This window comes from Ascidia mentula, chromosome 5 (genome assembly GCF_947561715.1).
Source record: "Ascidia mentula chromosome 5, kaAscMent1.1, whole genome shotgun sequence".
Classification (NCBI taxonomy): Eukaryota; Metazoa; Chordata; class Ascidiacea; order Phlebobranchia; family Ascidiidae; genus Ascidia; species Ascidia mentula.
Genome location: NC_138570.1, coordinates 6,998,466 through 7,022,952, shown reverse-complemented (window position 1 = coordinate 7,022,952; position 24,487 = coordinate 6,998,466). Strand labels below are relative to the sequence as shown.

The 24,487-nt window shown below is 39.8% G+C and overlaps 5 protein-coding genes across 8 annotated transcripts; 1 reads left to right on the top strand and 4 right to left on the bottom strand.

Moving 5' to 3' along the window:
- Positions 1-107: 107 nt before the first annotated feature.
- LOC145902463 (rho family-interacting cell polarization regulator 2-like) lies at positions 108-12,820 on the bottom strand. 3 transcript variants are annotated; one of them, XM_082990437.1, is made up of 24 exons: positions 12,517-12,820; positions 11,970-12,120; positions 11,764-11,898; positions 11,538-11,690; positions 11,394-11,466; positions 11,300-11,323; positions 11,140-11,242; positions 10,985-11,079; positions 10,195-10,258; positions 9,933-10,102; positions 9,664-9,750; positions 9,192-9,253; positions 8,263-8,427; positions 7,386-7,515; positions 6,070-6,198; positions 5,244-5,432; positions 4,821-4,909; positions 4,649-4,757; positions 4,386-4,509; positions 4,073-4,234; positions 3,149-3,310; positions 1,497-1,696; positions 745-922; positions 108-420 (listed from the first exon to the last, which is right to left on the bottom strand). In XM_082990437.1, exons 1-24 carry the CDS (start codon positions 12,758-12,760, stop codon positions 311-313), a joined length of 3,108 nt encoding a protein of 1,035 aa, XP_082846563.1. In that variant the 5' UTR covers positions 12,761-12,820; the 3' UTR covers positions 108-310. The 3 variants fall into 3 exon arrangements, with proteins under 3 accessions (XP_082846563.1, XP_082846565.1, XP_082846564.1); XM_082990439.1 differs by having other exon boundaries at positions 11,042-11,079; XM_082990438.1 differs by having other exon boundaries at positions 5,244-5,429; positions 11,764-11,892.
- Positions 12,821-14,607: 1,787 nt separating this feature from the next.
- LOC145901892 (cysteine protease ATG4B-like) lies at positions 14,608-18,338 on the bottom strand. The gene is made up of 9 exons (XM_082989701.1): positions 18,143-18,338; positions 17,944-18,067; positions 17,742-17,884; positions 17,073-17,250; positions 16,936-17,015; positions 16,662-16,870; positions 16,142-16,276; positions 15,614-15,763; positions 14,608-15,175 (listed from the first exon to the last, which is right to left on the bottom strand). Exons 1-9 carry the CDS (start codon positions 18,216-18,218, stop codon positions 14,954-14,956), a joined length of 1,317 nt encoding a protein of 438 aa, XP_082845827.1. The 5' UTR covers positions 18,219-18,338; the 3' UTR covers positions 14,608-14,953.
- Positions 18,339-19,018: 680 nt separating this feature from the next.
- On the top strand, positions 19,019-20,057 carry LOC145901665 (stress-associated endoplasmic reticulum protein 2-like). The gene is made up of 3 exons (XM_082989423.1): positions 19,019-19,192; positions 19,262-19,334; positions 19,669-20,057. Exons 1-3 carry the CDS (start codon positions 19,109-19,111, stop codon positions 19,707-19,709), a joined length of 198 nt encoding a protein of 65 aa, XP_082845549.1. The 5' UTR covers positions 19,019-19,108; the 3' UTR covers positions 19,710-20,057.
- Positions 20,058-20,091: 34 nt separating this feature from the next.
- On the bottom strand, positions 20,092-23,627 carry LOC145901664 (acyl-coenzyme A thioesterase 9, mitochondrial-like). Of its 2 annotated transcripts, none has more exons than XM_082989421.1 (9): positions 23,234-23,627; positions 22,923-23,081; positions 22,632-22,709; positions 21,928-22,143; positions 21,469-21,648; positions 20,688-20,864; positions 20,538-20,625; positions 20,323-20,476; positions 20,092-20,230 (listed from the first exon to the last, which is right to left on the bottom strand). In XM_082989421.1, exons 1-9 carry the CDS (start codon positions 23,389-23,391, stop codon positions 20,166-20,168), a joined length of 1,275 nt encoding a protein of 424 aa, XP_082845547.1. In that variant the 5' UTR covers positions 23,392-23,627; the 3' UTR covers positions 20,092-20,165. The 2 variants fall into 2 exon arrangements, with proteins under 2 accessions (XP_082845547.1, XP_082845548.1); XM_082989422.1 differs by lacking the exon at positions 22,632-22,709 and adding an exon at positions 22,511-22,588.
- Positions 23,628-23,641: 14 nt separating this feature from the next.
- Positions 23,642-24,465, bottom strand: LOC145902796 (thymidylate kinase-like). Its single transcript, XM_082990895.1, has 4 exons — positions 24,351-24,465; positions 24,092-24,291; positions 23,835-24,023; positions 23,642-23,752 (listed from the first exon to the last, which is right to left on the bottom strand). Exons 1-4 carry the CDS (start codon positions 24,463-24,465, stop codon positions 23,642-23,644), a joined length of 615 nt encoding a protein of 204 aa, XP_082847021.1.
- Positions 24,466-24,487: the final 22 nt, after the last annotated feature.

Genomic DNA, 24,487 nt, shown 5'->3' with positions numbered 1-24,487 from the left:
AGAATATTTTAGCTAGGCATGCTCCCCTGTTACAAAACCCCATCTCGGCATCAAAATATACATGATTGGTAAAAAGAGTTTCTTTCATGGTAAAGCTTTATATTGCAAGTTCACGCGGCGCTATCACAACACACTCATAAGACATGATATAAGTTCGCGACGTGTAAAGTATACGAGCAACAGAAGTCACGATATCGTGGAACCCGCGCCACAAATAAAACAATCCTAGAGCAAGGACGAGAAATAAAATTAACAAAAAATCGCACGAGTTGATGTAAATTGGCAAGACAGACACAAGGTGGCGTGCTTGTTATAGGGCAGTTCCCATTCTCGCGTGGTTTTTGGTGGTCACTTGTTGCGTCATGGTTTGTGCGAGCAGTGTGGAAGAAGCGCGTTCTCGGGCTTCCTGACCTTCTTCACCTGGAAAATAGAGATTGTTTGAGCAATTCTGATGAGGCTGCAGTTGTAATTGTCGGTAAAAACGCGAACTTTACATTCTACAACTTGATTAATTCAAATACAAAAACGCCAGCGACTTTAGTTTACGATAAAGTTCACAACAAAAGAATCATATCGCTACAGCAAAAAATAAAAACGTTATTTCTGGACTCAAAATAGCCAGAATTATTTTCAAAGAGTGTTTTCTTTGACGTAAATCACAATGTGTGACGTCACTAAGTATTCGAATTCGGTCAAACATTGGATTGACTGTGAATATCAGGAAACACTGGTGTTACCACTCACCCAATGACAGGAGTACATTAGAGGCGGCTTGCCTGACGTCAAGTTCAGTGTCGCTGTGATAGAGATAGGCGAGCTGTTCAATGCATTCACTCGCCGACAGGAATCCGATAGCGATGCAAGAACACTGGCGATCACGCTTGGAATCACTCTCCAGTAGCTCGGCGTACGACAGCACGGCCTGCGTTGCGTCAATAAAGGAGCTTTTACCATTGGAAGTGAAAGCGGGGTGCTAATGTGTTGGTAATGACCATTAACACACGGTTGTGAGGAAATTGCCGGAAGGTGATGATTTATGATGTGATGGTTGATTAATACAGCTGAACAACAGACAGCGAATTGGCCTTGATTTATGTTCCACAGAAGGGGGCTTGTTTACTCAGAATTGTGGCGTTGGGCTTTAAAGGACTCTCACATACTCAAACATGTTTTATTGTTCAACAATTAAATTTAACCAGTGGCTTGTTCGAAGGTCTGTGGTAAGTTCTCATCATGATATACTGGAGGTAGCGTTAATATTTACTATTGATGGTTATAGTAGCGGTTTTGTCATTTTGCTGTAGTAGAAATAGTTACATACGCGCCCGTAATATATTTGTAGATGGACAAGATTGTCATCTGGCGATTTAAAAAAGAAAAATGCCTTGATTCGCCAAAACCTAAATAAGTCACAACAAAACGAAAAGATGCCGGTCCTTCATATACCGTGGCAATTAGCATCTAGAACCAGACCACATTTACCGCAATTAACAAACCTTCTCCCGTAGAGATTCTTCCGTGCCGATATGTTTGATGTGAGCAGCGGCCGCAGTGCGGATTCTTGCGTCGGAGTCCAGTAGGAGGTGTGAGAGAGCACGCAAGTTGCTGATCCGGAGCGCCAAGAGCGAGCTCAACCGCTTGATGGCGACCAAGATCAGTTCGTGTGCTCCGCATTGCAGCGTGGAAGTGATGAACACTGGGATAAAATATATGGCCAACTATAAACGATTGTTGAATGAAAATATTGGCGACAATTTAAATATGCCGGATTATCACACACTGAACGAAACCTCATGATAAGGTTTAAAAGCATTGAAAAAGAGAGGTTCCAAAGCTGACAGGGTTTCCTGTGAGGCTGAAAGTGATATGCCAGTTGCTGCCAAAAAAATCTCCTAGAAACATACTAATTTGTTCAGAAGTAAAGTAATAACCCGGCGCGATTGGCAAGGCAATCGTTTCCTGGCGTCGATATCGTGAAGGGTGCGAACAAAAAGGAGTCGCTACCTCTCGTCGGTAACTTCAACAACTTCCGCGGTGACACAGTGACATTTCAACTTAAGGCGACACGAAGGTCTGAACGACATTTTCTTTGCTTTTTTCGGCACTATGATGCACTTTTTATGTAAAATCTATGGCTACTTTTACGTCAAATAGCATCGGGGAGTGTCTTACAGTCCTTTTTGCTAAAAAAAGGCAGAGCAATGTTCGTGTTTGTTATGACGCAAGTTCGTTAATTTACTGAGCTGTAGGAAACTACAGTATATGTCCTGTGTACGATTGTAAACAAAACAACGTTCTTTCTATTGTAGCGTTTTTTCTTTGTTTATCTGCAAACAACATTGTCGACATTGCTTGATTTACATTTCATACATTCTAATGAAGGCAGCTGCAAAACAGCTGAAACGTCGAGAAAATAAAGTTTGCCAGAAGAGCAGTACTCAGTAGTAAACAAAACTGTTAAACAGAAAACGTCCAGAACTCAACGTCATCATACAAAACACAAATCAAAGCAAGATTTCAATTCCGCATCAAACAACGAGTTGACTTCGGTTCATACTCTATGCGTATGTAGGTCAGACCGATCTCTACAGATCAAAGCCTGGCTTACACCGCGCTTGGCACGAAGGTAATAAGGCGCCACAGTCGTCAAAAGAAAACGACTCAATGCACTTCGGCGGCACACAAAATACCTTCATAAGGGTGGGGTTAAACGGGTTTGCTTTCTCCGTTGACAGCACACAGCTGTATTTGGTAAAGCGTGCAGGGCATTGTAAGGTCCGAGCGATACCAACCACGTGGTTTCAAAATCGATTTAGCTTCACCGGAACAAATCGATCTCCGCTTTAATTAGCAACGATCGCATTTTAAACTGCACATGGCAGTCTCTATAGGACCGTAAAAGCTGATTTTCATGAACCATTTAAATGCTAAATTGCATTGTGACGTCAAAGGGCGCCGGGGCAAAAGATTTTTGTTGTCTGCGTGCTGGAATTGAAGAAATGGACTGTTTTTTAAACGTAGCTAAATTAGATGCAAAGTTTTTTGTGATTTAGATCCCCTGTATATTTTCGTGTATGGCATCAAATCCATTTACGGTGAAGTTAACTCAAGGCCCAAAGTGTTCAAAACGCTTTGAACAAATACCTACTTTCATGGGCGAGTTTGTCGAGTATTTTGCCGAAGTCTCCCTGGGCGCCATCCGCGTCCTTAGCGAAGTTGCTCACTTGAAAGAGAGTGACGTTTGTCCTCTCCGCATCGTCGCCGTGAAGGTCGGGGCGTTCCATGATGCGCTTCACGACTTCGTGAAACACTGAAAGTTCACAGGAATATGAAAACGAGTACTTTTGAGTGTCTGTATACATATTTAAATGTAGGATTAAGTGGCCATAAAAATAACAAGGAAGGTTCCGTGCCAACATTCGTGAAAATCCCGACATAGAGGCTACAATTGAACACAATACACGTTTAGACTTTAAAATCAGCATATCAGCCGTTTTGTGGGAGTATCACCGCTGTGTCGTTTGTCAGGTGTTTCGCTGGAAAAATGGAAGTGCTTCAATTCACAGGAAAACCGTTAGAAGATGCGTTGATAAAATGGGTTACGAGGCGACGGTGACAGCTTTACGAGGCTTTTGACACAACACCAAGAGGAAGTCGCTCGAAGCTAAAAGGATTGTTCTGTGCTCGTCAATTGCAATTGACCCACATAGCTTAGTTATATTATGATTGTTTAAGGCCGCCGCGACACGGCACAAACGTTAGAAAACATAGGGCAGTTAGTGCGTGGTGATATTGCTTCGAACACAGCGCTAACATGCCAGTGCCAGTGCTTGATTCATTTGTTCTTTTACACTTACCTGTCAAATGCTATGTTTCTTAACAAGTGAACATAAACGCAGTTTTAAAGTGGGTCGGATCTCGGACCAATAAAAATAGGAAGGGGAAGCAGCTTTATCCAATAGATATTAAGATCGCTGCGTATATGTGTTAAGAAACACTTGTTTAACATGATCGCTCAGTAACATATTTTATGCAACAATTCGGGTCGGGTGATATATTGTTGACGTGGTACCTTTGTTGGCCACATCCGGGTGCTTTGTCCCAACTTCGCGCGAATGTTCGGATGTAATTTCGAGTCTGAGTGTTCGGGCGCTCACACAGAACGAGGTTCGACCGTCGCAACACGACCTCCACATTTCCAGGAAACCACGTCGACCCGAGAATTCATCCATATCTGGGACGCAAAGCAAAAGGGCGATTAAGGAAAATTGATTTGTTTGTTGGGATTCGAGACGCTACGACCGTTTGGATCAAAGAGGAAGCAATATCGGCGCGTTACCAAGCACTTCACAAACGCATAATTTATGTCTAAAAATGTTCACAACCTTCTAATACAATGTCCTTCAGTTTAGCGAGATCCAGTGTGCGACTGATGATCTTCCCCTGTTTGTTCAGTTTGTCGAGTGCCAGGACGTGGCGAATTTTCAGTGGACCAAAGTTGCCTACATCCTGCGTAAAAAGTAATTAATACGTCAGTTCAAGTACATATGTTTTCTCGTGCATAAAAACACACGCTTTATCGGCCGCCATTTCGGAACTGCGTCGTCGACAGCAAAAGCACCCACATTTTCGGGCCAATTTGAAATACCTTCAACAAGAATCTGATCAATTCGAGGTGGGTGATGAGTGCTTCGTCACACAGGTGGTTCCCCGTCGTGGCGTAGGTTGGGGTGTGAGTGGTTGGTTCATCTTTGTCCCTACAACACATAATTTACATGCATAAGTATATGTGCAGAGCATGCAAAGAAATGAGAACTCACGCAAACACGGGTATGTCAAAATCGTCGTCGGTTATCGCGTCGTCCGACATTGAAAAACCGTCAGATAGGAGGGAATTGTATCTGGGAAGCTGAAACAAACAGGCAATGGGATATTAAACCAAACCCCGAGTGTTTAAAGACATTTCTCAGGCGATTGCGAACAACATGATATATGGAACTGAAATATTTGTATAGGATGGCAACCAATATGTACTACTGCTTCTGTCATGTTATGCATTTGACAACAGTATACGTTGACTTGAAACATAACGGGCATACTTACAAAACAATCTTCCGGTAAAAATGCATTTGAGCGAAATTGTTTTTGATGCCAATCAACGTCATAATGTTTTGATTGTTATAAATCCGTGCGATTTTGAATACAAACAAATAATGAAATGGGTCACAAAGAAATCAAATTACCTTCAATTGTTCGAGTAGGGAGGTCAACGATTCTTCAAGCAATCGCATTTCCGGATATCTGCCCCTGTAATCATCCATTATTAGGTTGATCTCCGTGGATTTAGTAGCCAACTGTCGTCCAATTTTTCTTTCGTATGGTGATGAAGGTTCAGGGGCGGGTTTTGTGGTTTCCAATTCCACCTGTTCCTTCTGTTAGAAGTTAAACGTAAATTCGTTACTTTTTGACCTTTAAAACATTCGAGTTATTTAATACTGCAACACAACATGTGACCTGTCTTATACGTGAGTGTGTGCTGTGTTCTTTTTAGTTCTGAAAGGAAATTTTTAAAAACCTATTTTAAATTGTATTTGAATCAACAAGTAACTGCTGTTTAATTTAGAGTACTTAGTCAATTGAACACAATCTATTATTATGCACCACACAAAAAGGATCGCTTTAAATGTCCCAATTTCCTATGCTACTTTGCATGTCAGTCAATAATTATCCAACAGTGTTGTTTTAAAGCCAAGATGAAACTTTTCTTGTACATCGTGTTCCGGTGACGCATTGCGCTTGCAGCCAACTTGGCAGTAATTAGTGGTCTATTTATGTCCAATTCTTCCATCGGGGATATTTAAAATAACTACGGTGCTAAATTAAAGATCTTGCGGCAACGGAATTGGTTTCGTATCGATAGAACCAAATTTTCGTACATAAAGTTGTATGCTAAAATAAATGAGGTCGGTCTGTAACTGAAACTGCAACGCCCCATTTGCATCGTTTGCATCAACACAATGCAAGGTTTTGTAGAGTTACCGTGTGAAGATACCTTGCCCTAACAATTACCTCGAACACTTCCGGTGCGGCGTCGTTGTTGCCTGGCAACGGAGGGGAAAGGGAGATTGCGGCAGCGAAAGCTTCCTCCTCGCTTAAACTGCTTCGCACGCTGCCTTTCGTCGAACTCGCAACAATTTGCTGAAAACGTAAGTTAGATATGGAAGGTGATTAATAAAATTTTTGACGCAATAAAGGTCTCTTGTAGTACAACATAGATCTTATACAGTGTATGACATTTTCGTGGCCAAAAAATAAATTAAAGTTGTGACTAAAACCGAATACACCAGTAAAGAATTATATAATAATTCTGCAGACAATGTGTTCAGAATAGATTATACGTTGATGCAAATGGTTAGTGATACATATAGATAAAAAATAATTAATAAAGGCATCGAAATGTTGCGAACAAAGTTCATGGACATATTTAAATACAGGATACACAACAAGCAATACTGCATCAATCACAACTGTCCGAGTCTGGGTGATATCAGTCGTGCAATAAGTGAAATGGCGGCGCGTGGGAATCTTCTTCTTATGGGATGACATATTTACTTTTACCAAACCACTTGACGCCGGGAACTTTCCATAAACGGTTTCATAACACTGAAGTGCTTTATTTCCCCAGGGGGAAATACCTTTGTTTGCACATTAAAAACGGCTTGTATTTGGAGATTTCTAGTGTGTTTATCGATATGCAGTTCGTATGCGCGATCGATGGTGTATGGATTGTGAATATGAACAGCAGAGCACAATTTTAACACCACAGACAATCGGATTGTATGGAATTAAATGCAAATCGCTTCCGCCATTCAAATGAAATACGATTAAGCTAAACAAACGGCCCAATATGTATGTTATAAAACGATTGCGACGTATTCAGGGGAATGAATATGATTGGTCAGGATTTGCACGTGACACGTAAATGTCCAACTTCATTTAAAACAATTTTCTGAGTGAAAAGAGATGCATGGACAATTTTGTGTGCAAAGTGAATTAACACGTGTAAATCTGTTAGTGTATATTTGTGGCAATTTTCTAACAGCTATGCATATTAGTTGGCACATATGTTCTAGTACAAGCAAATACAATACCACTTAACAGCAGCGCTAAAATGTTGTATCAGAGCGGCAAATTTTACCGGTTTTGTGCGTGGACCCACCCTGTACGGCAAAGGGGTCATTAAGAAAAAAAAACGACACAAAACATTCAAAGAAAACACGTGCAGTGCAATTAAAACCACGCCGACAGCGGTGAATTTGCTACGCTGTGCTGTCAGGGTCCTGGGGGCAGATTATAAACAGCGACAGACACGCAGTAAGTGTTACCTGGGGCATCGAGACGCTTTTATTGCAGTTCACGTCGCTCAGCGGCATTTGCAACCCGAACATTGGCGATGGTCTTCCGATCTCCAAGTACTCCTTGTTGTTCGAGTTATTGACGTTGGCCGACGAACCACTGACGCAAGAAAGTCACGTTATTTGGCGATTTTCGTTTGGCAAGGGAAGCCAACGCGTCCGCCGCGATTAAGTGATTACCCAATTAGGGCACGCTTCTCATCAAAAATAGGTTGCACGGCGGGTGGCATTTGCAAGCAACGGAGCACGTGGCTTCGCTTGATACGTGCGACGTGATTGTGGAGCAATTACATGCAAAACACGGCTGCGATTCTGATATCAATCTGGGCCGTGGATTCTGCGATGCTTTCGAGGTTAGCTAAGAACTAAGTCAAACGCTATTGCAATATTTTGGAAAACGTTCGTGACGAAACAGCAATTCCCTTTTAAAGAAATTAGCAATAAAATACCCTAACATAAGTGTATTTGTGGTGCGTAAACTACTGTGTATCAATGGGTAATTTGCAATGAGATCAGAGTCAGGAAACGCTGGGGATTTACTCAGAACCAGTTTTCCAAACAATTCGTGGCATTTCAACTGTCGCGACATTAGTGGGAATATGTCATTATAGGAGGCCCAAATTCTTTCTTGGAATATTGAATTTAAGAAATAAATGCTTTCACGAAATAACTAGTTAAGTACACGCCTTTCCCTCAACGTATCATGGTGATGGCTGCACTTGTATAACAACACACATTTTAAACAATTTGTGAATTTTCGGTACCAAACGCGTTTAAAAGCTTCCTGTACGTCCCTTTATCGCGCGTGAAGGCGCGACCACAAAGACCACACGCTGTTTCCACTCACGAGTAAATGACGGACATGGGTCGTGAGAAAGCGGTGGCAAGTCTGCCTCTCGGCCGACTTGTGCCAAGCGAAGGTCTTTCCATCACCGAACGGCTTCTCATTCTCGAACTTGTCCCGAGTGTTGCTGCAGCAAAGCTCGAAGGCGATTCGTAATCCTCGAATGGGCTGGAGACAATGTGTTCAGAATAGATTATACGTTGATGCAAAAATGGTTAGTGACCCACATAGTTAAAAATTAATTAATGAAGGCATCGAAATGTTGCGAACAAAGTGGTGGCACAATCATGATGCACAGTGCCCGAAAGTACCTCAAAAATAAGTCGTAAGCTGCAACAGGCCTGGGTGGACAGGCTAGTGTATTTAAACAATGCTGGAAGCGTCTAGAAACTACGTTGCGGTAAATGAAATCAAATCCATAGCACATTCTTTTACTCGCAAAGCGCGGTGGGGTCCCCTGGGAAAATGTGAAAACACATCCATTCATAACAAACCACGACTTCGCTCAATCATCGCGGTTACACCACGAGGCGGAGTTAATCAGTTAATTTGCTTGGGGAAACGGGAATCGATTTTCGAGGCTCTCCACAGACAGAATGTGGGTCAAACGGCAGTTATGCGATGATGGAAAATAGCATTAGTTACACGGGGTACATATTTTTGGGGAATTAATTAAATAGGAAGTACGTAGAGGTTCTGTATCAGTCACTTACACTCACACTACATATTTCGTCAAAAGGGACCACTTGGATTCTTGCGTTTTAGGCCACATTATTCTCACGTAAAACCAAACAAAACGCCACAAAACAAAGTTATCAATAAAATCAGAGCTTTGTAATCGTCATATGGTTTGTTGTGAACCGGAAACGGAAGCTTAATGATTTAAATAATGATCGCATCGCATCGCGAAGCGAACTACGTCAGTGACTCACCTCCACGACACAGCGAGACTCAGTTTTAACGTGGCGTTGTCGTTAATGTCAATCAGCAAATCCTGCACAAACAAAACAATGGTATTTACAAATACATTTCATACTTGACCATATAAACACACACACACACACACACACACACACACACACACACACACACATATATCTATATATGCATCTATATATATATATAGAAGTTTCACAATATTCGATTTGACGTCATAAAAACCTTTTAGCGTCACTCAACCTAAAATGCAGCAAATCGATGCCAAGATTTAAGTTTGCATTGGCGTAATCAAACATTATGGATGCGTAGTGGACTGCCTACCAAGAGTTTGGATCAATTTGATAGTAACATAGATTGCAACACGTCACAGATACACTGCAGTACTCCATAGATACGTCTTACGACACACAAGGAGCACTGATATAGGGTAGCAATATGTGGTGATGAAAAATAAAAAAGTTTTACTTGAGGCTCCACTCGGAAGAATTCCTTCGTCTCGGATGTCACATTCCCCACGGTCGAATGCTTGCCAAGCATTTTCACTTCCATCACCTAAAAAAAAAACAAGAAACGTTGTCGGAAACACAAAAAAAATCCCAACATGTAGTTTTCAGTAATATTTCAGGGCTGCATCTTGTTGTATATAGGTCGCTATCCACAAACTCTTGAGTTTGTAAGGTCGGTCCAGGTGCACTCAATTTGTGTCACACATCGCAATACTTGTTGTTACTCACTTTGATTTCGATCAGGTCGGTGAGCAGAGGTTGCATTGTGTGTTCCAACTTATCCCACGACTGTTCCCCGGAAGACTTGACGGAGCCACGCATCTTCCACTTCTGCGTGCCGTATCGTATTACAACCTCATAGTGGTCACCGGGTCGCAGCCTGGCAAAGCCCAGGAGGCCTAGAACAAAGCAGGAACATTGATCAGGAAACCGTAACATTGCCGGGCCGAGAAAATTCGGCTTTATGACACTGAAATGCGTCAATCTTCACCTTTCATCTTGAAGTGGAATCGGCCGAGGAGGTTGGTCAGTTCCTGCTCAATCGTGCATAGAGTCTACGAACGGTTTCAACGTAACGGTTTGGGTAAATTTTAAAATATCCCTGAAGACGTATGTTTGGAAAGTACAGAAAACTAAACAAAATGGTGCCATAAAATCCACATTGCGGGTCAGGTTGCTGTTATGTCGATAATGGCTACAACTGTAATCACCATTTAGAATGCAACACTAGATACCACAGTACAGTCTCTCCCCTTCATTACCCAGTTGAAAACGCATGAAAGGGGATTAGTTTTCTAACTCTACTGCACATACACAATTTGCCTAACCACCGCACGCCTATACTACAGAACACAAGCTAGTAGAAATGATCATAGTTCGCTAAGCAATTAAGGAATGGAGATTTTAAATTTCCTGAAGCATGCAAATTGACCATCGAATTAGAATGGAAAAGAGGTTTTATTTGGGTAGAGCATGTTACAAGAATTAGTAAGCAAGAAGCACCCGCGTGTTGGTCATCGCACACAGAATTAGTGCAACCAGGATATGCGTTTATTTGTGAAGTCAATTAATAGATAAAGGGAAATTGGTAGCAGTGTTTACCAAGTCATACCTAGACTGCAATGGACTTGCCCATCTCTGTAAACAAGTAGCAAAGAAGTTTGCATGATATGAAACAAAATATAATCTACTGAAATTCATAACCTTGCCTAATATACAGGTATTGCTAAATTCTTCAGGAATTTAGAATTAACTTTGTTAAATAACACCAACATGCACACCTCCGTGCAGCGAGACAGGTCGTGCTTTATTTCCGACAGTGATGAGCGGGAACTCACTTTTTGTGAGCATAAGGCAGACTTCAGTTTGTAGGCACCTGTCAAGGGCAAGGTCGTTATGGTTTAGTTACATAACATTTGCCCATATCTCAACTGACCCTCTCTGTAACGCTGCTGCAATGTGTATGCCTCATGTAACTCATCGAGCTTGGTTTGGTGGTACTGCAACTTTTTAATGATTCTCTCCAAGAATGTCATTTGCTAATTGATACATATGTGTTGGTTTTATTCATAAAAACACATAATTTTAGCTCTTACCTTGTCTGTGCCATAGCTCTGGGCCTGAGAAATAAAATAAAGTTAGCAGAGAAATTGTCTTCTACTTTATAGCATATTGTTGTAAACCACTTACAGCATTGACACCACCTTCCTTCTGGCGTACTTCAAGCACATTCAGTTCAGCTGTGTTAATGGAAATGTGTTCACTGTCACAAAAAAATGCATTAGCAACACATGCTTTAAGTATTATCCAGCGCCAAAATACCATGAGGCATACCTTATCCCCCTTCTGATAGCATAATACATAGAAGTAAATCTGGCAGGTGAGGGTATTTTAAGATCGTGGACAGATAGCGATTGCATCGATGAGACTGAAGATGAGAGAAGCTCAGAATTTTGACGACTGAACAAGGTCAATTTTTTTCTCCGTCTATGATATTTAGTAGACAAACAATTAGGGATACTTTAAATACATTGAAAAGCAACCTATTTGTAACACATGCCTTGGTGTTATATCAGTGTAATGCCCAGACACTGAAAACGACCGTGAAAGAGAGTAGTTTGATGGTAAAGTGTTAGTCCTAGACAACGGGGGTGATCTTGTGGTAACTGATGAAGTAGATGTAGATGCACTGCAGCTGGAAAATTCAGTTTTTACTTTAGTAGTTACATATACCATAGAACAAAGACAATCAGGCAATGGTCTTACTTGGCATCATCAAGTGAGGTTGATCTCGGTGGAAACTGTTGTTTCTTTTCAGATTTTGTGCCCTCCAACTTTTTCAAATATCCAAAGCCGTTCTTGTGTAATCCAGGTCCATAATCAGAAATATACTCCAATTCAGAGAGCACAGCACGTTCTGCAAGTTATTGTTCACAATTACAAAACCTTCCTCTGTCAGACACATATCATGCTGACAACATGAAATATTTGCCTGGGGATATTGAATCGTCATGCACAATGCTCAGACTGCCTACTGCTTAAGGCATTTCAAGCCAAACTAAGAAGCTTACAGACCAGACTGGTTTCAGTGAATGCTGCGCTCCAGTCAGACGTTAATAGCAACGTGACAGCTGCGCACATGTTGCAGACAGTTCATTGGAGAAACAGTGTGGCTATGCCAGACTGCCCATTAACAAGACTATCATGTTTTCTCAAGCTAATAAAATGCAGGCAGGACTTGAAACTTTTCAGAAATGCACACAGGTATATATAACTTAAACAATTAATTATTCATAAAATAGATAGAGCATACCTTTTGTTTTGTAGTCAGGTGACAGAATAGAGTGGGAAGACATGTCAGGTCTGCTATAGGAACCGTCATCCATAGTTCTATGGTCTATCAGCTGTATATTATTGTACATATCCAGGCTCTTTTCTCTCATTAGCCTTTTCTTAGATCTCTTTGAATAGGAACTGCAGCTTTTGACTCCAATACTGTGTGCAGGGCCTTTGGACTGTAAGCCCTTGAATGTATTTCCACCAGACATATAATCCATGCTTGACCTCAATGAATAAAATTAAAACATACACAATGGTATTCAAAATAGCCACCTTACATATTCAGCTTCAGTCAAAAGTAAACCTGGAAATATCAAGGTATTTATAGACACAGGAACAATGACAGAGCAGTCAAAAAGAAAGTTCAGACATTGTGTTAGCATAGTAAACAAGGCATGCAGACTTACAACTACTTCCAGTTTGTGACAAACAATCTAATTGCTTCCTATTGGCCTTTGCCTAGCTGCTAATGGTAATACATTGAAAGGGAGTTAATGCAACAAACAATGCAAAAGTTATCTTGCAATAGTTGGATGCTATTTTTCGTTTTCAAAAATTGACTAAACGTAATACCACAAAAATGAAAAAGTGATACACATACCAATAATGACAACATATTTCTTTGAACTTTTACCATATTCTAGTTTGCAAATTGAACCCAATATTTCAATAAAATTGCATGACGAATTGTGGAAATTGCAACTCCACTTACTTAAATGTGAAAGGCTACTGATAGTAAAAGCACCTGCCATGTAAAGTTGTGTTAAATGCAACAAAGAAAATTCATCCCAAAAAGCACCTTACTTTGTATTTAGTCATAAAGTCGTATACATGTTCAATATGTTTGCTTTGTAATTGCCCACAAATCTACTATAAAACGCGTACACAAGTTATGCGAAATCTTGCGTTCATCTAACAAACAAAAGACAAAATATTTATCGCTCCAACTAACGCTGAATAGTCGAACGCACTTTCACGGTAAATACCTTTTCACCAGATTATCAACAAATTAACACACACGTAACTTCGTGCAGAATACATACAGAGTCAACACCACAGATCGTCCGCAGAGCATCTTGGCGCAAACACGCACAAACTGCATTCTTTTACAACGCTTCTCATTATTTAATCAAATGTAACAGATTGCAGGCGGTAGCTCAGTAGCCACATCAATGCGATTGCACCACCAGCCACTAATTAGCGACCGTTTGCCAGGCTATCATAAACCGATTAGTGCCCTTGACCTAGTCTTACTTAACATTTCACCGATACTCAATTGCGGACGACGATAAATTACATTTCTACACAACGTTGAGAATAGGTAAGTTTACCTTGAATTTCCAAAACTATCGGACACACTTTGTATATGTTCTAATGCACAATATCTTGTCCAATCCAAACTAAAATCGCACGACAGCTACAAAGTGACCGGCACGAGCAATTGCCGTAGCGATTGAACGAGTAAATTGCACACGGCGGGATTCTAACGACAAGCGCGTCTCGCTCGTTTGTCAACAAAAGCTCTGTGGCGCGACCTATCGGCAGTAAGTCCAAAGGTGGGTTGCTCGCAAAGTTTGCATATCCTTTTCAAACTTTCGCATTGCCAATCGAAAATCGCCTAGAACCAAACGCCTGGTTCTTCCATTAACTTGAGACAGCCCTGTTGTAAAAGTGCGGCCAGTTTGGTCAACATTTTTGCAATTGTGATTAAAAAACTGTGTTTTAAACAATGAAGAAATCAAATTTGAAGATCGAAAATAACTATTGGCGTAGCTAAATTTGCAAAACGCATAAAATATTTTGCCTTCACCAAAATTTCGGGATGGCTACGCCAGTGATTAGATGAGGGATGGAGGCTAATTTAAAAACCGCTATACGGTGTGTGACCAAGTTTCGCAGCGTTCTTTCTTTCAGATAACATATTCTTTTTCTGCGTTAAGGTTTCCCCAGCAAGCAGACCCATCACATTTGCAGTCATATGAGGAGCATACCCTTTACGTGGTAACTATCACTATCTACATTTTCACAGAAGCAATGACAAACGACGCTACTTGCAAGTGGGTCAGGAATAATTGGTCTGTATTGGCGAAAGTGCAAACGGCGGGTAGAGAATAAATACAACGATTACTACAATGGCCCACGGCAATTATACATTACCGCGTAAGTCGTTTGCTCGTTGCGAAGAAATTGTTAGAAGTTGCTTCGTGTTATGTTCACAAGCAGCAACAAATCTATTAGCACAGTAAACTCAATATAGTTTACCACTTTCCATTTACCAAGTGTACATTGTAACAATCTTCAAGTTCCGTTTTACTGGCGTTTCACACAGCACGAAAATTAAACACAAACGGAAATAAGTGTGTGAAAGAAGAATCAAAACAACACGTTCAATAATGGTGTACGTAAAACGGTCAGTAGATATCCAGGACTTCAAACTCTTCGTCGGACTCCAGGCTCTCGTCCGAATCGAGCGCAAGACAGGTGGAGTCGTCGAGATGTGACGAGCCACCTTCGGCTTTCCGCTTCTCCCTACTGTAAGACTTAACGGAGAGCACTCGGGACTCGATGATGCCGCACGGTGGCAGTCGTTCCACCACTTCAAAGAGGGGAAGCGCGTTCGGCGTCTTTTTAAACTAAAATCAAATGACGACACGTGTCATATGCTGCTGGCGAAGTTCTGTAACACTGAATTCCTTTAAATACGATTTTTAACTATTTTATTCGATTATTTCTATTTCTGCATGTCATCCGATATGGTCTAAATAAACCAGTCGCCCTTATCTAAACCTTTCATTTCCACGTTTTTTATTGCACATTCTGTTTGACACTCACCATTTAAAGCAAAGACGACCTATATGTTAGACTATAGCGATAAGCGAAGCATAGGAAAGTCATATGAAAGTGTTCCAATACAATAACAAATGGTAATCATCTCTTGAATGGAAAACCTTGGTACATATTAGGCGACCCACGTATAGCTTAAAAAAACACTTTATGCCAGAAAATCCAAACCAATCAACAGAGAGCCATCACCACAAGACAATCAACTATAGCATTTTCTCGACACTTACCGATTGCGCCTTATGGCATAGTTGAATAAAACTTTCCCGAGTTTTGCATACGAAGCCGACAGCAAGGGATGGATCGAGTTGGGTTAGCAGCATTTTCCCAGGGGAGGCACAGTGGTACGTCTCGTCATTGAGAACAGGAGATTCGACATCCTGAGGAAAATTGCGTGGGCCATACAATTATAGTTGTATTCATACTTTAGTTGCAAGGGATAAAAAAGCAGTTGGTTGCAGCCCAAATTTGGCCTCTAGTAACCTTTAAAAACACTCTATTTCAATGCAATAGGTTTGTTATTGCTTTTGAAACAGCAAATGTTGGTCTCATAATTGTGCAATTTGGCCGAGTCTGCAAAAATGTAACTTTGTTGTCATGGCCTAAGTTTTCTGTTTGTCACAGTGTGGCAACCTCTTAAACCTTATACGGGCAGAGTGTGGCAATATATGGCCCCTGCATACGTTAACCGTATAACGAGATTACCACGATGCTATTCCAACTGGTAGCATTTTTTTCTGTGGCGAACGATTACTCACTCCCAAGTTGACGAAAGGTTGCGTTGTGTGCGGATCAAGATACACGAGCGAGGTGTCAGTAAATCCGAAAAAGTAGTAAGCGTGATTCGGTTTGCCGCCAACTATTCCAACCGACTCCTTCCACTGTAAACACTCCTGCAGAACAAAATAGGTTTCGGGAACGCAAACATGAACTTGGCCTACACAGGTAGATTATCTCACCTATGTTAAATACAGGGCTTTTTGTGACTGGGACATGACTTAACAATTACTAGTGGAAACATTGGCAGTGGGGCCAAAGCAACCAATATCCCTCCCAAATATCAATGTTGAAGATTTGTTTGTTTTTTTTTTGTTTTTTTTTGAAATGTTTTTTGATGTATTTTAATAAAAAAATAATAAAAAAAAAGCTTTTGACTTGTAGCAACCCAATAAATATTTGGCCACCATGAAATTTAATGCTCGCTACACCACTGAGTGAAAGCATAATGACAATAGTAATAGAATTGCAAATAACACAGACAATATTAATCAGCTGTACCTTTAGGTGCTCAAAATATATAGAATTAATTTCAGATAATCCAAGTCTTAAGGGAATGATGAGAAAGAGAGGTTTCCAGAAAATTTCAGTAACTGGCACATCTTTCTTCCTAATCCCATCATTACTTTGTGCAACATCTTCTGTTTGTGAAGTTCCAGCTTCATTTACATCCTTGCTCGGAGATGCTGCACCCACCAAACATAGCTGCTCTAAAATGTATATTGTTCAGTGACAAAACATTACATCTTATACTGTATAGGAATACAAACTTTACCTATTTCTTGGACACACACAGTGTTGTCCATAGCAACATGGACAGAAAATATATTGTCTTCATCAAAGCGTGAAAGTCTCCTTTAAAAGAAAATGGGTTTGTGGAAACATACAAGGTGGAAAAAATAATGAACCTACTTTATGACTTGTGCAACTGTGTTCGGCCCAAACCAATGACCCACTTCTTTACCTTCAGCAACACCCATCTGAGCAATCTGGTGGATAGAGTAACAACTGCTTCTCTCATCCTTAAATAGATGCAGAATATCTCTGTATGGTTTGGGTTGTTCTCCAGCATTTTCTGTCCATAACCATTCTTCACAAAAGAACTGGTTAACGAGAGCTGCAGACAGGGTGTATACACGCACTGTTTCGACCTGTAAGGTCTCATCAGTGCAGCTGTTGATGTGGCACTGTGCTAGCTGGTAGACTAGCAGGCACACAAATTTCCACTTTGTGGTACCTTTTGGTTAATCGTCGATATGATGGGTACCAAACTAGGTACCAATCAACACAGACGAACCATGTGGAGCGCACTATGGCCAAAACAACTGTTTGGGACCCAATAGCGCTATCGGCTCGGCTTTCACCCAAATCATATTATATGCGCAAAAGAGCCATAATAATCAATGAGAGCTGCAGACAGGGTGTATACACACAGGTCAAAACAGTGCGTGTATACACCCTGTCTGCAGCTCTCATTGATTATTATGGCTCTTTTGCACATAGAACTGGTTAAATTGATGTAAATTGAACTTAAAATGTAACATTATCTAAGTAAACTAACTTATCATTCAGTAATTTTACCTTCTCTGAGAGAAAGCATAGATAGCGCTTGAGCCAGGATCATTTGACCACAACGTAGCATGCACCCCCAACCAGTATCTGACGTTGGACCAGTTCCACCTATTGGGCTAAATCCTTTTCGGTACGTAAACCATAGTTTTGACCTGAATACAGAAAAGTGCAATAAACATAGTTTAAGACACACCTTACTGAGCAAAACTACCTGACAAATTTCAGAAAGTTTTCTTTTTCGTTGGGTAATGAAAAAGTTTCTCCTGAAGCATGAATTTCCGCATTTTCACTCCAGTTATTTTCGTGTAACGATGCACTTTCACCGTTTAGATTTTCTGTATACACCATGATAACATAAAAATGCACAAATCAGAGATTTACAACTTTTTTGTGAATAAACTATAAATTACCTTTTGATTTTCTTAAGTTTGCGTTTGCTTCCAGTTGTTGATCTGCAACATTGAAGTAACCGAAGGCAAAGGCCATTGCATAACAGGTTGACAATCCAGCTACATTTAACCTTGGTCGTGTTGCTCTTTGTTGTTTTATGAAGAACAAACACTTACATATAACACGGTTATTACCTGCAGTGTACAGCGTGGCCTTATATCTGTTATGAAGAAATAAAAAATGTTTTGTAGTTTCAGTAACAAAAACAGCAATGACTTCCTACAGAACCACTATTCTCCGCTCAAACGAAACTAACAACAAAGCAAAGGATAACAAAATCAGCTGTATGTGACGTCATGGGGTAACAGTCACGTGCAGTATAAATAGAAACAGGTTTTCAGGCAAAGTTGCAACATGTCTAAATGGTTTGGAAAACAAACATTCACACGGTTTAGTGTTTGAACAAAGATTTGTAAAATTTGCTTCGTATGGTAGCAAAAATTTTCGTTGAAAAAGCATCAAGGATATTCATGAAACTTATACGTAGGTGTTATGTGTGTAAAGCTGTAATGAGTTGTTAACATTTCCAACATTTTAAAAATCAATCTACAATTCAAGTAGCTTTACTTTCTTGAAAGTTGGCAAAGAAATGAGAGTTCCTCTTCAAATCGCTACAGCGAAAATCCATTGTTCGTCACTTGTAGTACAACGTCATCACCTGCCCAGTTTTTCGTGTTGAGTACGTGGCGGCGTCGTTATCTGAAAGCGACGATGGTTTATGTTTTATTTGAAGACAGAGAAGTTAGCTGCAGGAACGTTTTCTGACGTTTTGTATAATTTCGCTTAGCCATCAGTAAAAATTGTGTCGTTGTATATAAGTAACTGCGTAAGTTCCAAGATTTCGATTGAAATTAACGGTAGGCTACATTTTAATATTTTTAGAACTCATTAGCGATTACAGCAATAAATAACAAATACCCTTCAATATGGTGACCAAACAAAGAATGAGAATTGCTTCTGAAAAGCACAGCAAAAACATCACGCAACGTGGATCTGTGGCTAAAAGTCTTGTAAGTATAACTTTGGGACCTTTTCTATGAATCAGGTTCACAATAACTTCAATCAATTTGTTTGTCTAGAACCCCAAGGAAGAAGGAACACCGGTGGGACCTTGGCTTTTGGCTCTGTTTTTATTTGTCGTTTTTGGATCAGGTAACAATCTCTCTTTTTCTCCACTTTTTTGTTGTTTAAAGCTTATATGCATAATGAACAGAAGCTATAACACATTCAACTCATTTTGTTCCAGCTATTGTTGAAATCATTCAAAGAGTGAGATCCTAATAATTTTGATGGAAGATGGTTTATTTCTATCCCTTGTAAACTAAGCATGTCCTTTTGTGCGTTTTAAATAGCTAGTTAGTTATAAGCATGATCCAAAGTTTAGATTAACTTTCCGCAGGGTGTAGTTTGGGTTATGGCTATTTTTGTGTGTATGTTTCAAGTAAGTTCTCAGAACCCAAAATAAATTCTTTTGTGCCATCAACAGCGGTCTTTGAGGTGATACAACATGTGCGGATTTTTGGATGAACACTGAAACAGCCTACCAATCATCTTAAATATTGTTTGTACAGAATGGTCATAATGATCATTATCTTTTTAACATATTTTGGTGTTTTTTCTTTTTCCTGTTTTTTGGGCCACGTTGGATTATCACTCGTAACCGATAGAATAAATGCTGTATTTGTACTTCTATGAAACGCATAAATCGAGTATTACAAGTGCAATTGTTTTTATATTGGAAAAATGTGGTTGAGCAAAGTTGTGAAATTTGAAACAAGATACAAATGTTCAATTTGTGGCATGTGGCTCTTTCTTTCAAAATCTGATTTTAAGTGTTTGCATATATTTAAATAAAACCGACACTTGGAAAACTTATGACAAATGTGAAGCAGTGAATATCACAGTGGTCAGACAACTTTACAATGTTGATGCACCATACAACAAATACGAAAACTAATGGTTGTGTGCACCATACAACAAAAATTAATAGTTGTGAGGAAGTGCTTTCGCCTTGAAGCGTCTCATACAATCCAGGTACAGCATAGATTCTAAAAACAAGGACAAAGTTGTTTATTTACCATTGCAATCAAACTTGATCAGTCTCATTTCTGCCAGATTTTGTTACAATAAAATAACAAACCTCCATAAGTTTTGGGACAGACATGCGGCAGGTTTTCATTGTGACATGTGTATGTGAAGTAAAAGACGTTTGACGTTCTAGTTTCCCCAGTGAGAGTGTTCATCACTTCTGCGTGAACTCTAGCCATGAAGTATTGACCCTCTGTGAAGCTGATCTAATTCACATAAATTATCACAATGTAGTGACATTAGTGCAACATTTGTAAATAAGCTAACCTGTGAAGACATCAATAACAATGAACCTATTGGAACAGGGCAGTGGAAAAAAATATCATCCATAAAGGCAATATATGGACGACTATTGCTGTAAAATTTTATTTACAAGTTGAGTTTCAAGTACCAACAGATCATGGTTTCAGCCATTACCTGAACACACATGCATTGGCCCAAGCAAGCTCAAAAGCTTTTCTCATTAAATAGCCGCCAAAAACTTTGTTGTGTATGTTACGTTGTTCTGGAAAGCAGATCATGGCATTCTTGAGTTTGGTGGATTCCATCCAAACACTGCCTGGTGGTAGAATTCTTGACCGGAATGACTTGGAACTGTAAACCAAGTGGTATGTTAAACCAGGTGAGGTAGATGTCAGTCTAATCTTCAGCAGCGGTAATGCCCAAAAAAGATTTAGTATCAGATTACAGTGAACAGTAAAATGTAATCTAAAAATATAGTGATAAATGCCTGGGGACATAGTTCAGTGATATTCAAACGATGGTACCAGTACCGGTATTTCAGCAGTCTGCGGTATGTGGCTATTAAATATTTTCATCAGTTTAGGAATAGCCACACCAGATCGCATGATTATGCAACAATATAAGACGGAAGCAGCTGTTTTCCTAGATTTACATTGCAATTGAGTGTTCTTTCCATAAGGACAGGAACTCAGTATTTCGAAAAAGGCGCGACCAGTACACCACATAAGAAAGTTTGAGTAGCACTGACGTAGTTCATAAAATACTGCAGTTAAATATTGAATTTTATGTGGCATTGGTGTACACCTACGACCTTCAAAATTTATCTTGCAACCCCCTGCAGGGTTGAAAAGCCCCCCAAAAAGCCCAGGACAATCTTATACATACTGTAGTATTACACTTTACATACTCTTTAGCAAGTTAGTCTAGTTTAACTGCCATTATAGTTGTTTAAAACCTTGGATCCAGTGTGTTGACAAACAACTTGTGAATGTGTTGTTGCTCTAGGGGGGTGGGAGGTGATTCGAGCAGGGATTCCTTGGCTTCAAGTAATCTCTGAACTTTGTGTTTCTGACCCTCTTCAATAAACTTAACTTCTTCATTGTCCTCTGGCTCCAGAGGAAACACAACAGCAGCTCTACATGTTCAATGATGCTATCAAAATCATTTGCAGTGCATGTGATGTGCAAAAAACAGGTTTTCAAATGTAAATAACATGTAAATAATTGAAAAATGATTTTGTTTATTTGGTAAGATAGTCATTTTTTTTGAAACAGTGTTAACAAACAGTGCATAACAAAATTTGCATTTGAACCATATTGGACAATTTTGGTAATATCTGTCAATCATTCAACACCTGAAACCCAGCCTTTGTTGCCTATTCCCTCCTGGCCGCATTAATAATTCATAGCGTTACCTTTTACTCTCGGGGTCCCGGGCCACCATGACAAACTGTGCGTCCAAAATCGGCTTGCCATGTTGTTGGAGCCACATGCAAATTTCCAACGAAGACTTCCCAGCCCATGTAACGTGCCCTCTCATGTCTATGTCAGTTGTTGAGTCAATTTCATTCTCGTGTATTTTTATTTCATCCACCATGGCAGTTACAATGCTGAGGGGACTTTCGCCAGTTCTGAGATACAAAAAGGTCATAAATTTGAAACTCCAACATGAAGAATTTTTTCAAGGAGGACAAGTAGAACTAACAGTTATGTTCGGCCTTGCCGGTTGATCGCATATACAGAGCTCTTCAAAATACTTTATGCTTAAAATCATTATTTCGTACAGACTTAAATTGGTAGGTGTTCTTTGAACAGCATTCAACGTCACATACTTAAAGCTTAAGAAGATTTTCCATTAAACAGATAACATGCGATAAAACCAGAAAGTAGTCTGCATTAGCGAGGTCTGGCTGTACTCCTGAGAAAATGGCAACCCTATTTTACAGAGGCTATTACAACTTCACAGGTAACCCTTTTCACTTTCTTCTCAGATCTTACGCTAGAGTCTGTGGATCGCAGTGTCTATAAGCAATACAACCAGCCAACAAGTCCAGATCTTCCATCATCATACCGAACCTGTAAATGGTTAAGTTTATTTTAGCTACAAATTTTCACCTACTCTGATATGATGGGCTTGTTGTGTTCGTATCCAACAAGTACTGCAAATGTGTCCAGATTTTCAAGCAGTTGACCGAACCTATTACAAACCATCTGTATTCACACCCTGGGTTTGTACAGTCATGCTACCATGCAGATTTACGGCTTGAAGTTTAGTGAAAAGTAAACATGTGGGTGAGATGAGCAGAAAAAACTAAATTTTAGCCACAGCTATTGTCGACAGATTAAATAAAAACTATGAAATTAAAATCTTTCTCTGGAAAACATGCATTTGCGAAACAAACATATTTACCTGATGGATCCATATACATTCAGGTATTTTTCTCTAACAGATTTGTCAGATAGTGGTATAAGCACATGTTGTTTGCTGTCTGTCATGTGACGTGGGGTCAAATCCTTTTGTTCTTTCACCAAATACCGATCCAGCGTTGAGCGATCAGGTTTACCATCACTTGAAAATTACAAACAATATGTTTTTGTCTTTAAATTAAAAGCTAAACATTTTAGTTTGAAAATTGACTGCCAACTACACTGTCATAAGTGCAAAAATATACAAACAAAAGCCTTCTTATATTCCCGATCTTATATTTTCCATTTGCAAACCTGAAAGATTTTTTTGCTCCCACAATCTTCCGAAGAGTATTTCTTACATCTTGTATTGACATTACCCCTCTCCATGGGATGTGCTGATTGGAATGGGCTTGTAGGACATTCCTACACAGCTTCGTGACACAAAAGCAACCTACACTCACTGGTTTCATAATTACCAGACTATGGACTGCTGTTACGAAAACGTCGTATAAAAAACTTGAAAAAAATCAAATTTTGAGCATTTGTAAGTATAGTATTGACACTAACGGAATTTAAAAAATTAATAATTGGCAGTGCAGGGAAATAGTTAAACATAGTATTTGTTCTACGTGAAAAGCTAATATGATAACGAGGTACAGCAATAAACGAGGTACAGCGAAGATTAAATTCACACAAGGCTACACTACACTGTTAACAATTTTAAGTCCACAGTTTTTCAACTGGTTTACTGCCGATTTGTTTTGTAACAGTTTTGACAAAATTTAAAATTTCCTTGTGGACAGCTTTTTTTGTGCGATTGGCATCAATGACCTGCAACAAGAATATGCTGTTTTACTTTACTCAGGTTGAAATGTGCCAATAACAGCAAAACAGAAACTTGATTTTTCCTTACCTGCCATTCCTTGGACTTTAATTGAAGGAAGTTTGCATAGACTTTCTTTTGAAACTCTGTGGATTCATAACGCTCAGCACCAAATTCCTCCCGTTGGGCGGCAGAATTTACGTTAAGATCCAAGAAAAAAACCAGGTCTGGTTTTGGAAGACCAACATCGGGTTTCTTGCACTCATGTAAATCGAAACCCTACAACAAAATAGTTTTTGCCCCTTTCATCACACAATGTCTTGTGTACAATTGCTTTTCACACTCACTGGTTTAGCTGCTGTGTATGCCACCCCAGAATAAGCATAGCGATCGACAACCAAAGTCACGCCATTTTTTAAATCACCGAGCATTGTCTCCACCTTTTCCCAGCGATTTTTTGAATACAGTTCATGAATAGTTTGGTCACCCATCTCTCTTCTCCGCTGAAGGTAATCGTCAATTAACTGACCAGATTCTGTCGTTCGATCTGCAAAACACTGCAGTTTTCAGCAACAAAAGAGGAACAAGGTACCAAGGTTGCCCTACCTGGAAATTTCATGCCTTTGGCTTTGGTCAAGGCATCCACAAGCATTTTACATTGTGTGGATTTGCCACTTCTGTCTATACCCTCAATGACGATTAAAGCACCACGTGCAGCCATACTGAAATCTTACTAAACATAT

What these genes read in the sequence shown, in the direction of transcription:
- LOC145902463 (XM_082990437.1), bottom strand. Translation starts at nt 12,760, where the DNA reads ATGGATTATATGTCTGGTGGAAATACATTCAAGGGCTTACAGTCCAAA. An exon ending in ACCTGACTACAAAACAAAAG is followed by an intron (nt 12,121 to 12,516) that starts GTATGCTCTATC and finishes AATAACTTGCAG; the next exon opens with AACGTGCTGTGCTCTCTGAA. An exon ending in AAGAATCTCTACGGGAGAAG is followed by an intron (nt 923 to 1,496) that starts GTTTGTTAATTG and finishes GACGCAACGCAG; the next exon opens with GCCGTGCTGTCGTACGCCGA.
- LOC145901664 (XM_082989421.1), bottom strand. Translation starts at nt 23,391, where the DNA reads ATGAAACCAGTGAGTGTAGGTTGCTTTTGTGTCACGAAGCTGTGTAGG. An exon ending in AACAAGCCCATCATATCAGA is followed by an intron (nt 22,144 to 22,631) that starts GTAGGTGAAAAT and finishes TTTGTATCTCAG; the next exon opens with AACTGGCGAAAGTCCCCTCA. An exon ending in GCCAATGCATGTGTGTTCAG is followed by an intron (nt 20,626 to 20,687) that starts GTAATGGCTGAA and finishes AAAATTTTACAG; the next exon opens with CAATAGTCGTCCATATATTG.
- LOC145901892 (XM_082989701.1), bottom strand. Translation starts at nt 18,218, where the DNA reads ATGGCCTTTGCCTTCGGTTACTTCAATGTTGCAGATCAACAACTGGAA. An exon ending in AAACTTAAGAAAATCAAAAG is followed by an intron (nt 18,068 to 18,142) that starts GTAATTTATAGT and finishes TGGTGTATACAG; the next exon opens with AAAATCTAAACGGTGAAAGT. An exon ending in TATGCCATAAGGCGCAATCG is followed by an intron (nt 15,176 to 15,613) that starts GTAAGTGTCGAG and finishes ATTTGATTTTAG; the next exon opens with TTTAAAAAGACGCCGAACGC.
- LOC145901665 (XM_082989423.1), top strand. Translation starts at nt 19,109, where the DNA reads ATGGTGACCAAACAAAGAATGAGAATTGCTTCTGAAAAGCACAGCAAA. An exon ending in GATCTGTGGCTAAAAGTCTT is followed by an intron (nt 19,193 to 19,261) that starts GTAAGTATAACT and finishes TTGTTTGTCTAG; the next exon opens with AACCCCAAGGAAGAAGGAAC. An exon ending in ATTTGTCGTTTTTGGATCAG is followed by an intron (nt 19,335 to 19,668) that starts GTAACAATCTCT and finishes TGCCATCAACAG; the next exon opens with CGGTCTTTGAGGTGATACAA.
- LOC145902796 (XM_082990895.1), bottom strand. Translation starts at nt 24,465, where the DNA reads ATGGCTGCACGTGGTGCTTTAATCGTCATTGAGGGTATAGACAGAAGT. An exon ending in CATACACAGCAGCTAAACCA is followed by an intron (nt 24,024 to 24,091) that starts GTGAGTGTGAAA and finishes ATTTTGTTGTAG; the next exon opens with GGTTTCGATTTACATGAGTG. An exon ending in TAAAGTCCAAGGAATGGCAG is followed by an intron (nt 23,753 to 23,834) that starts GTAAGGAAAAAT and finishes TTCTTGTTGCAG; the next exon opens with GTCATTGATGCCAATCGCAC.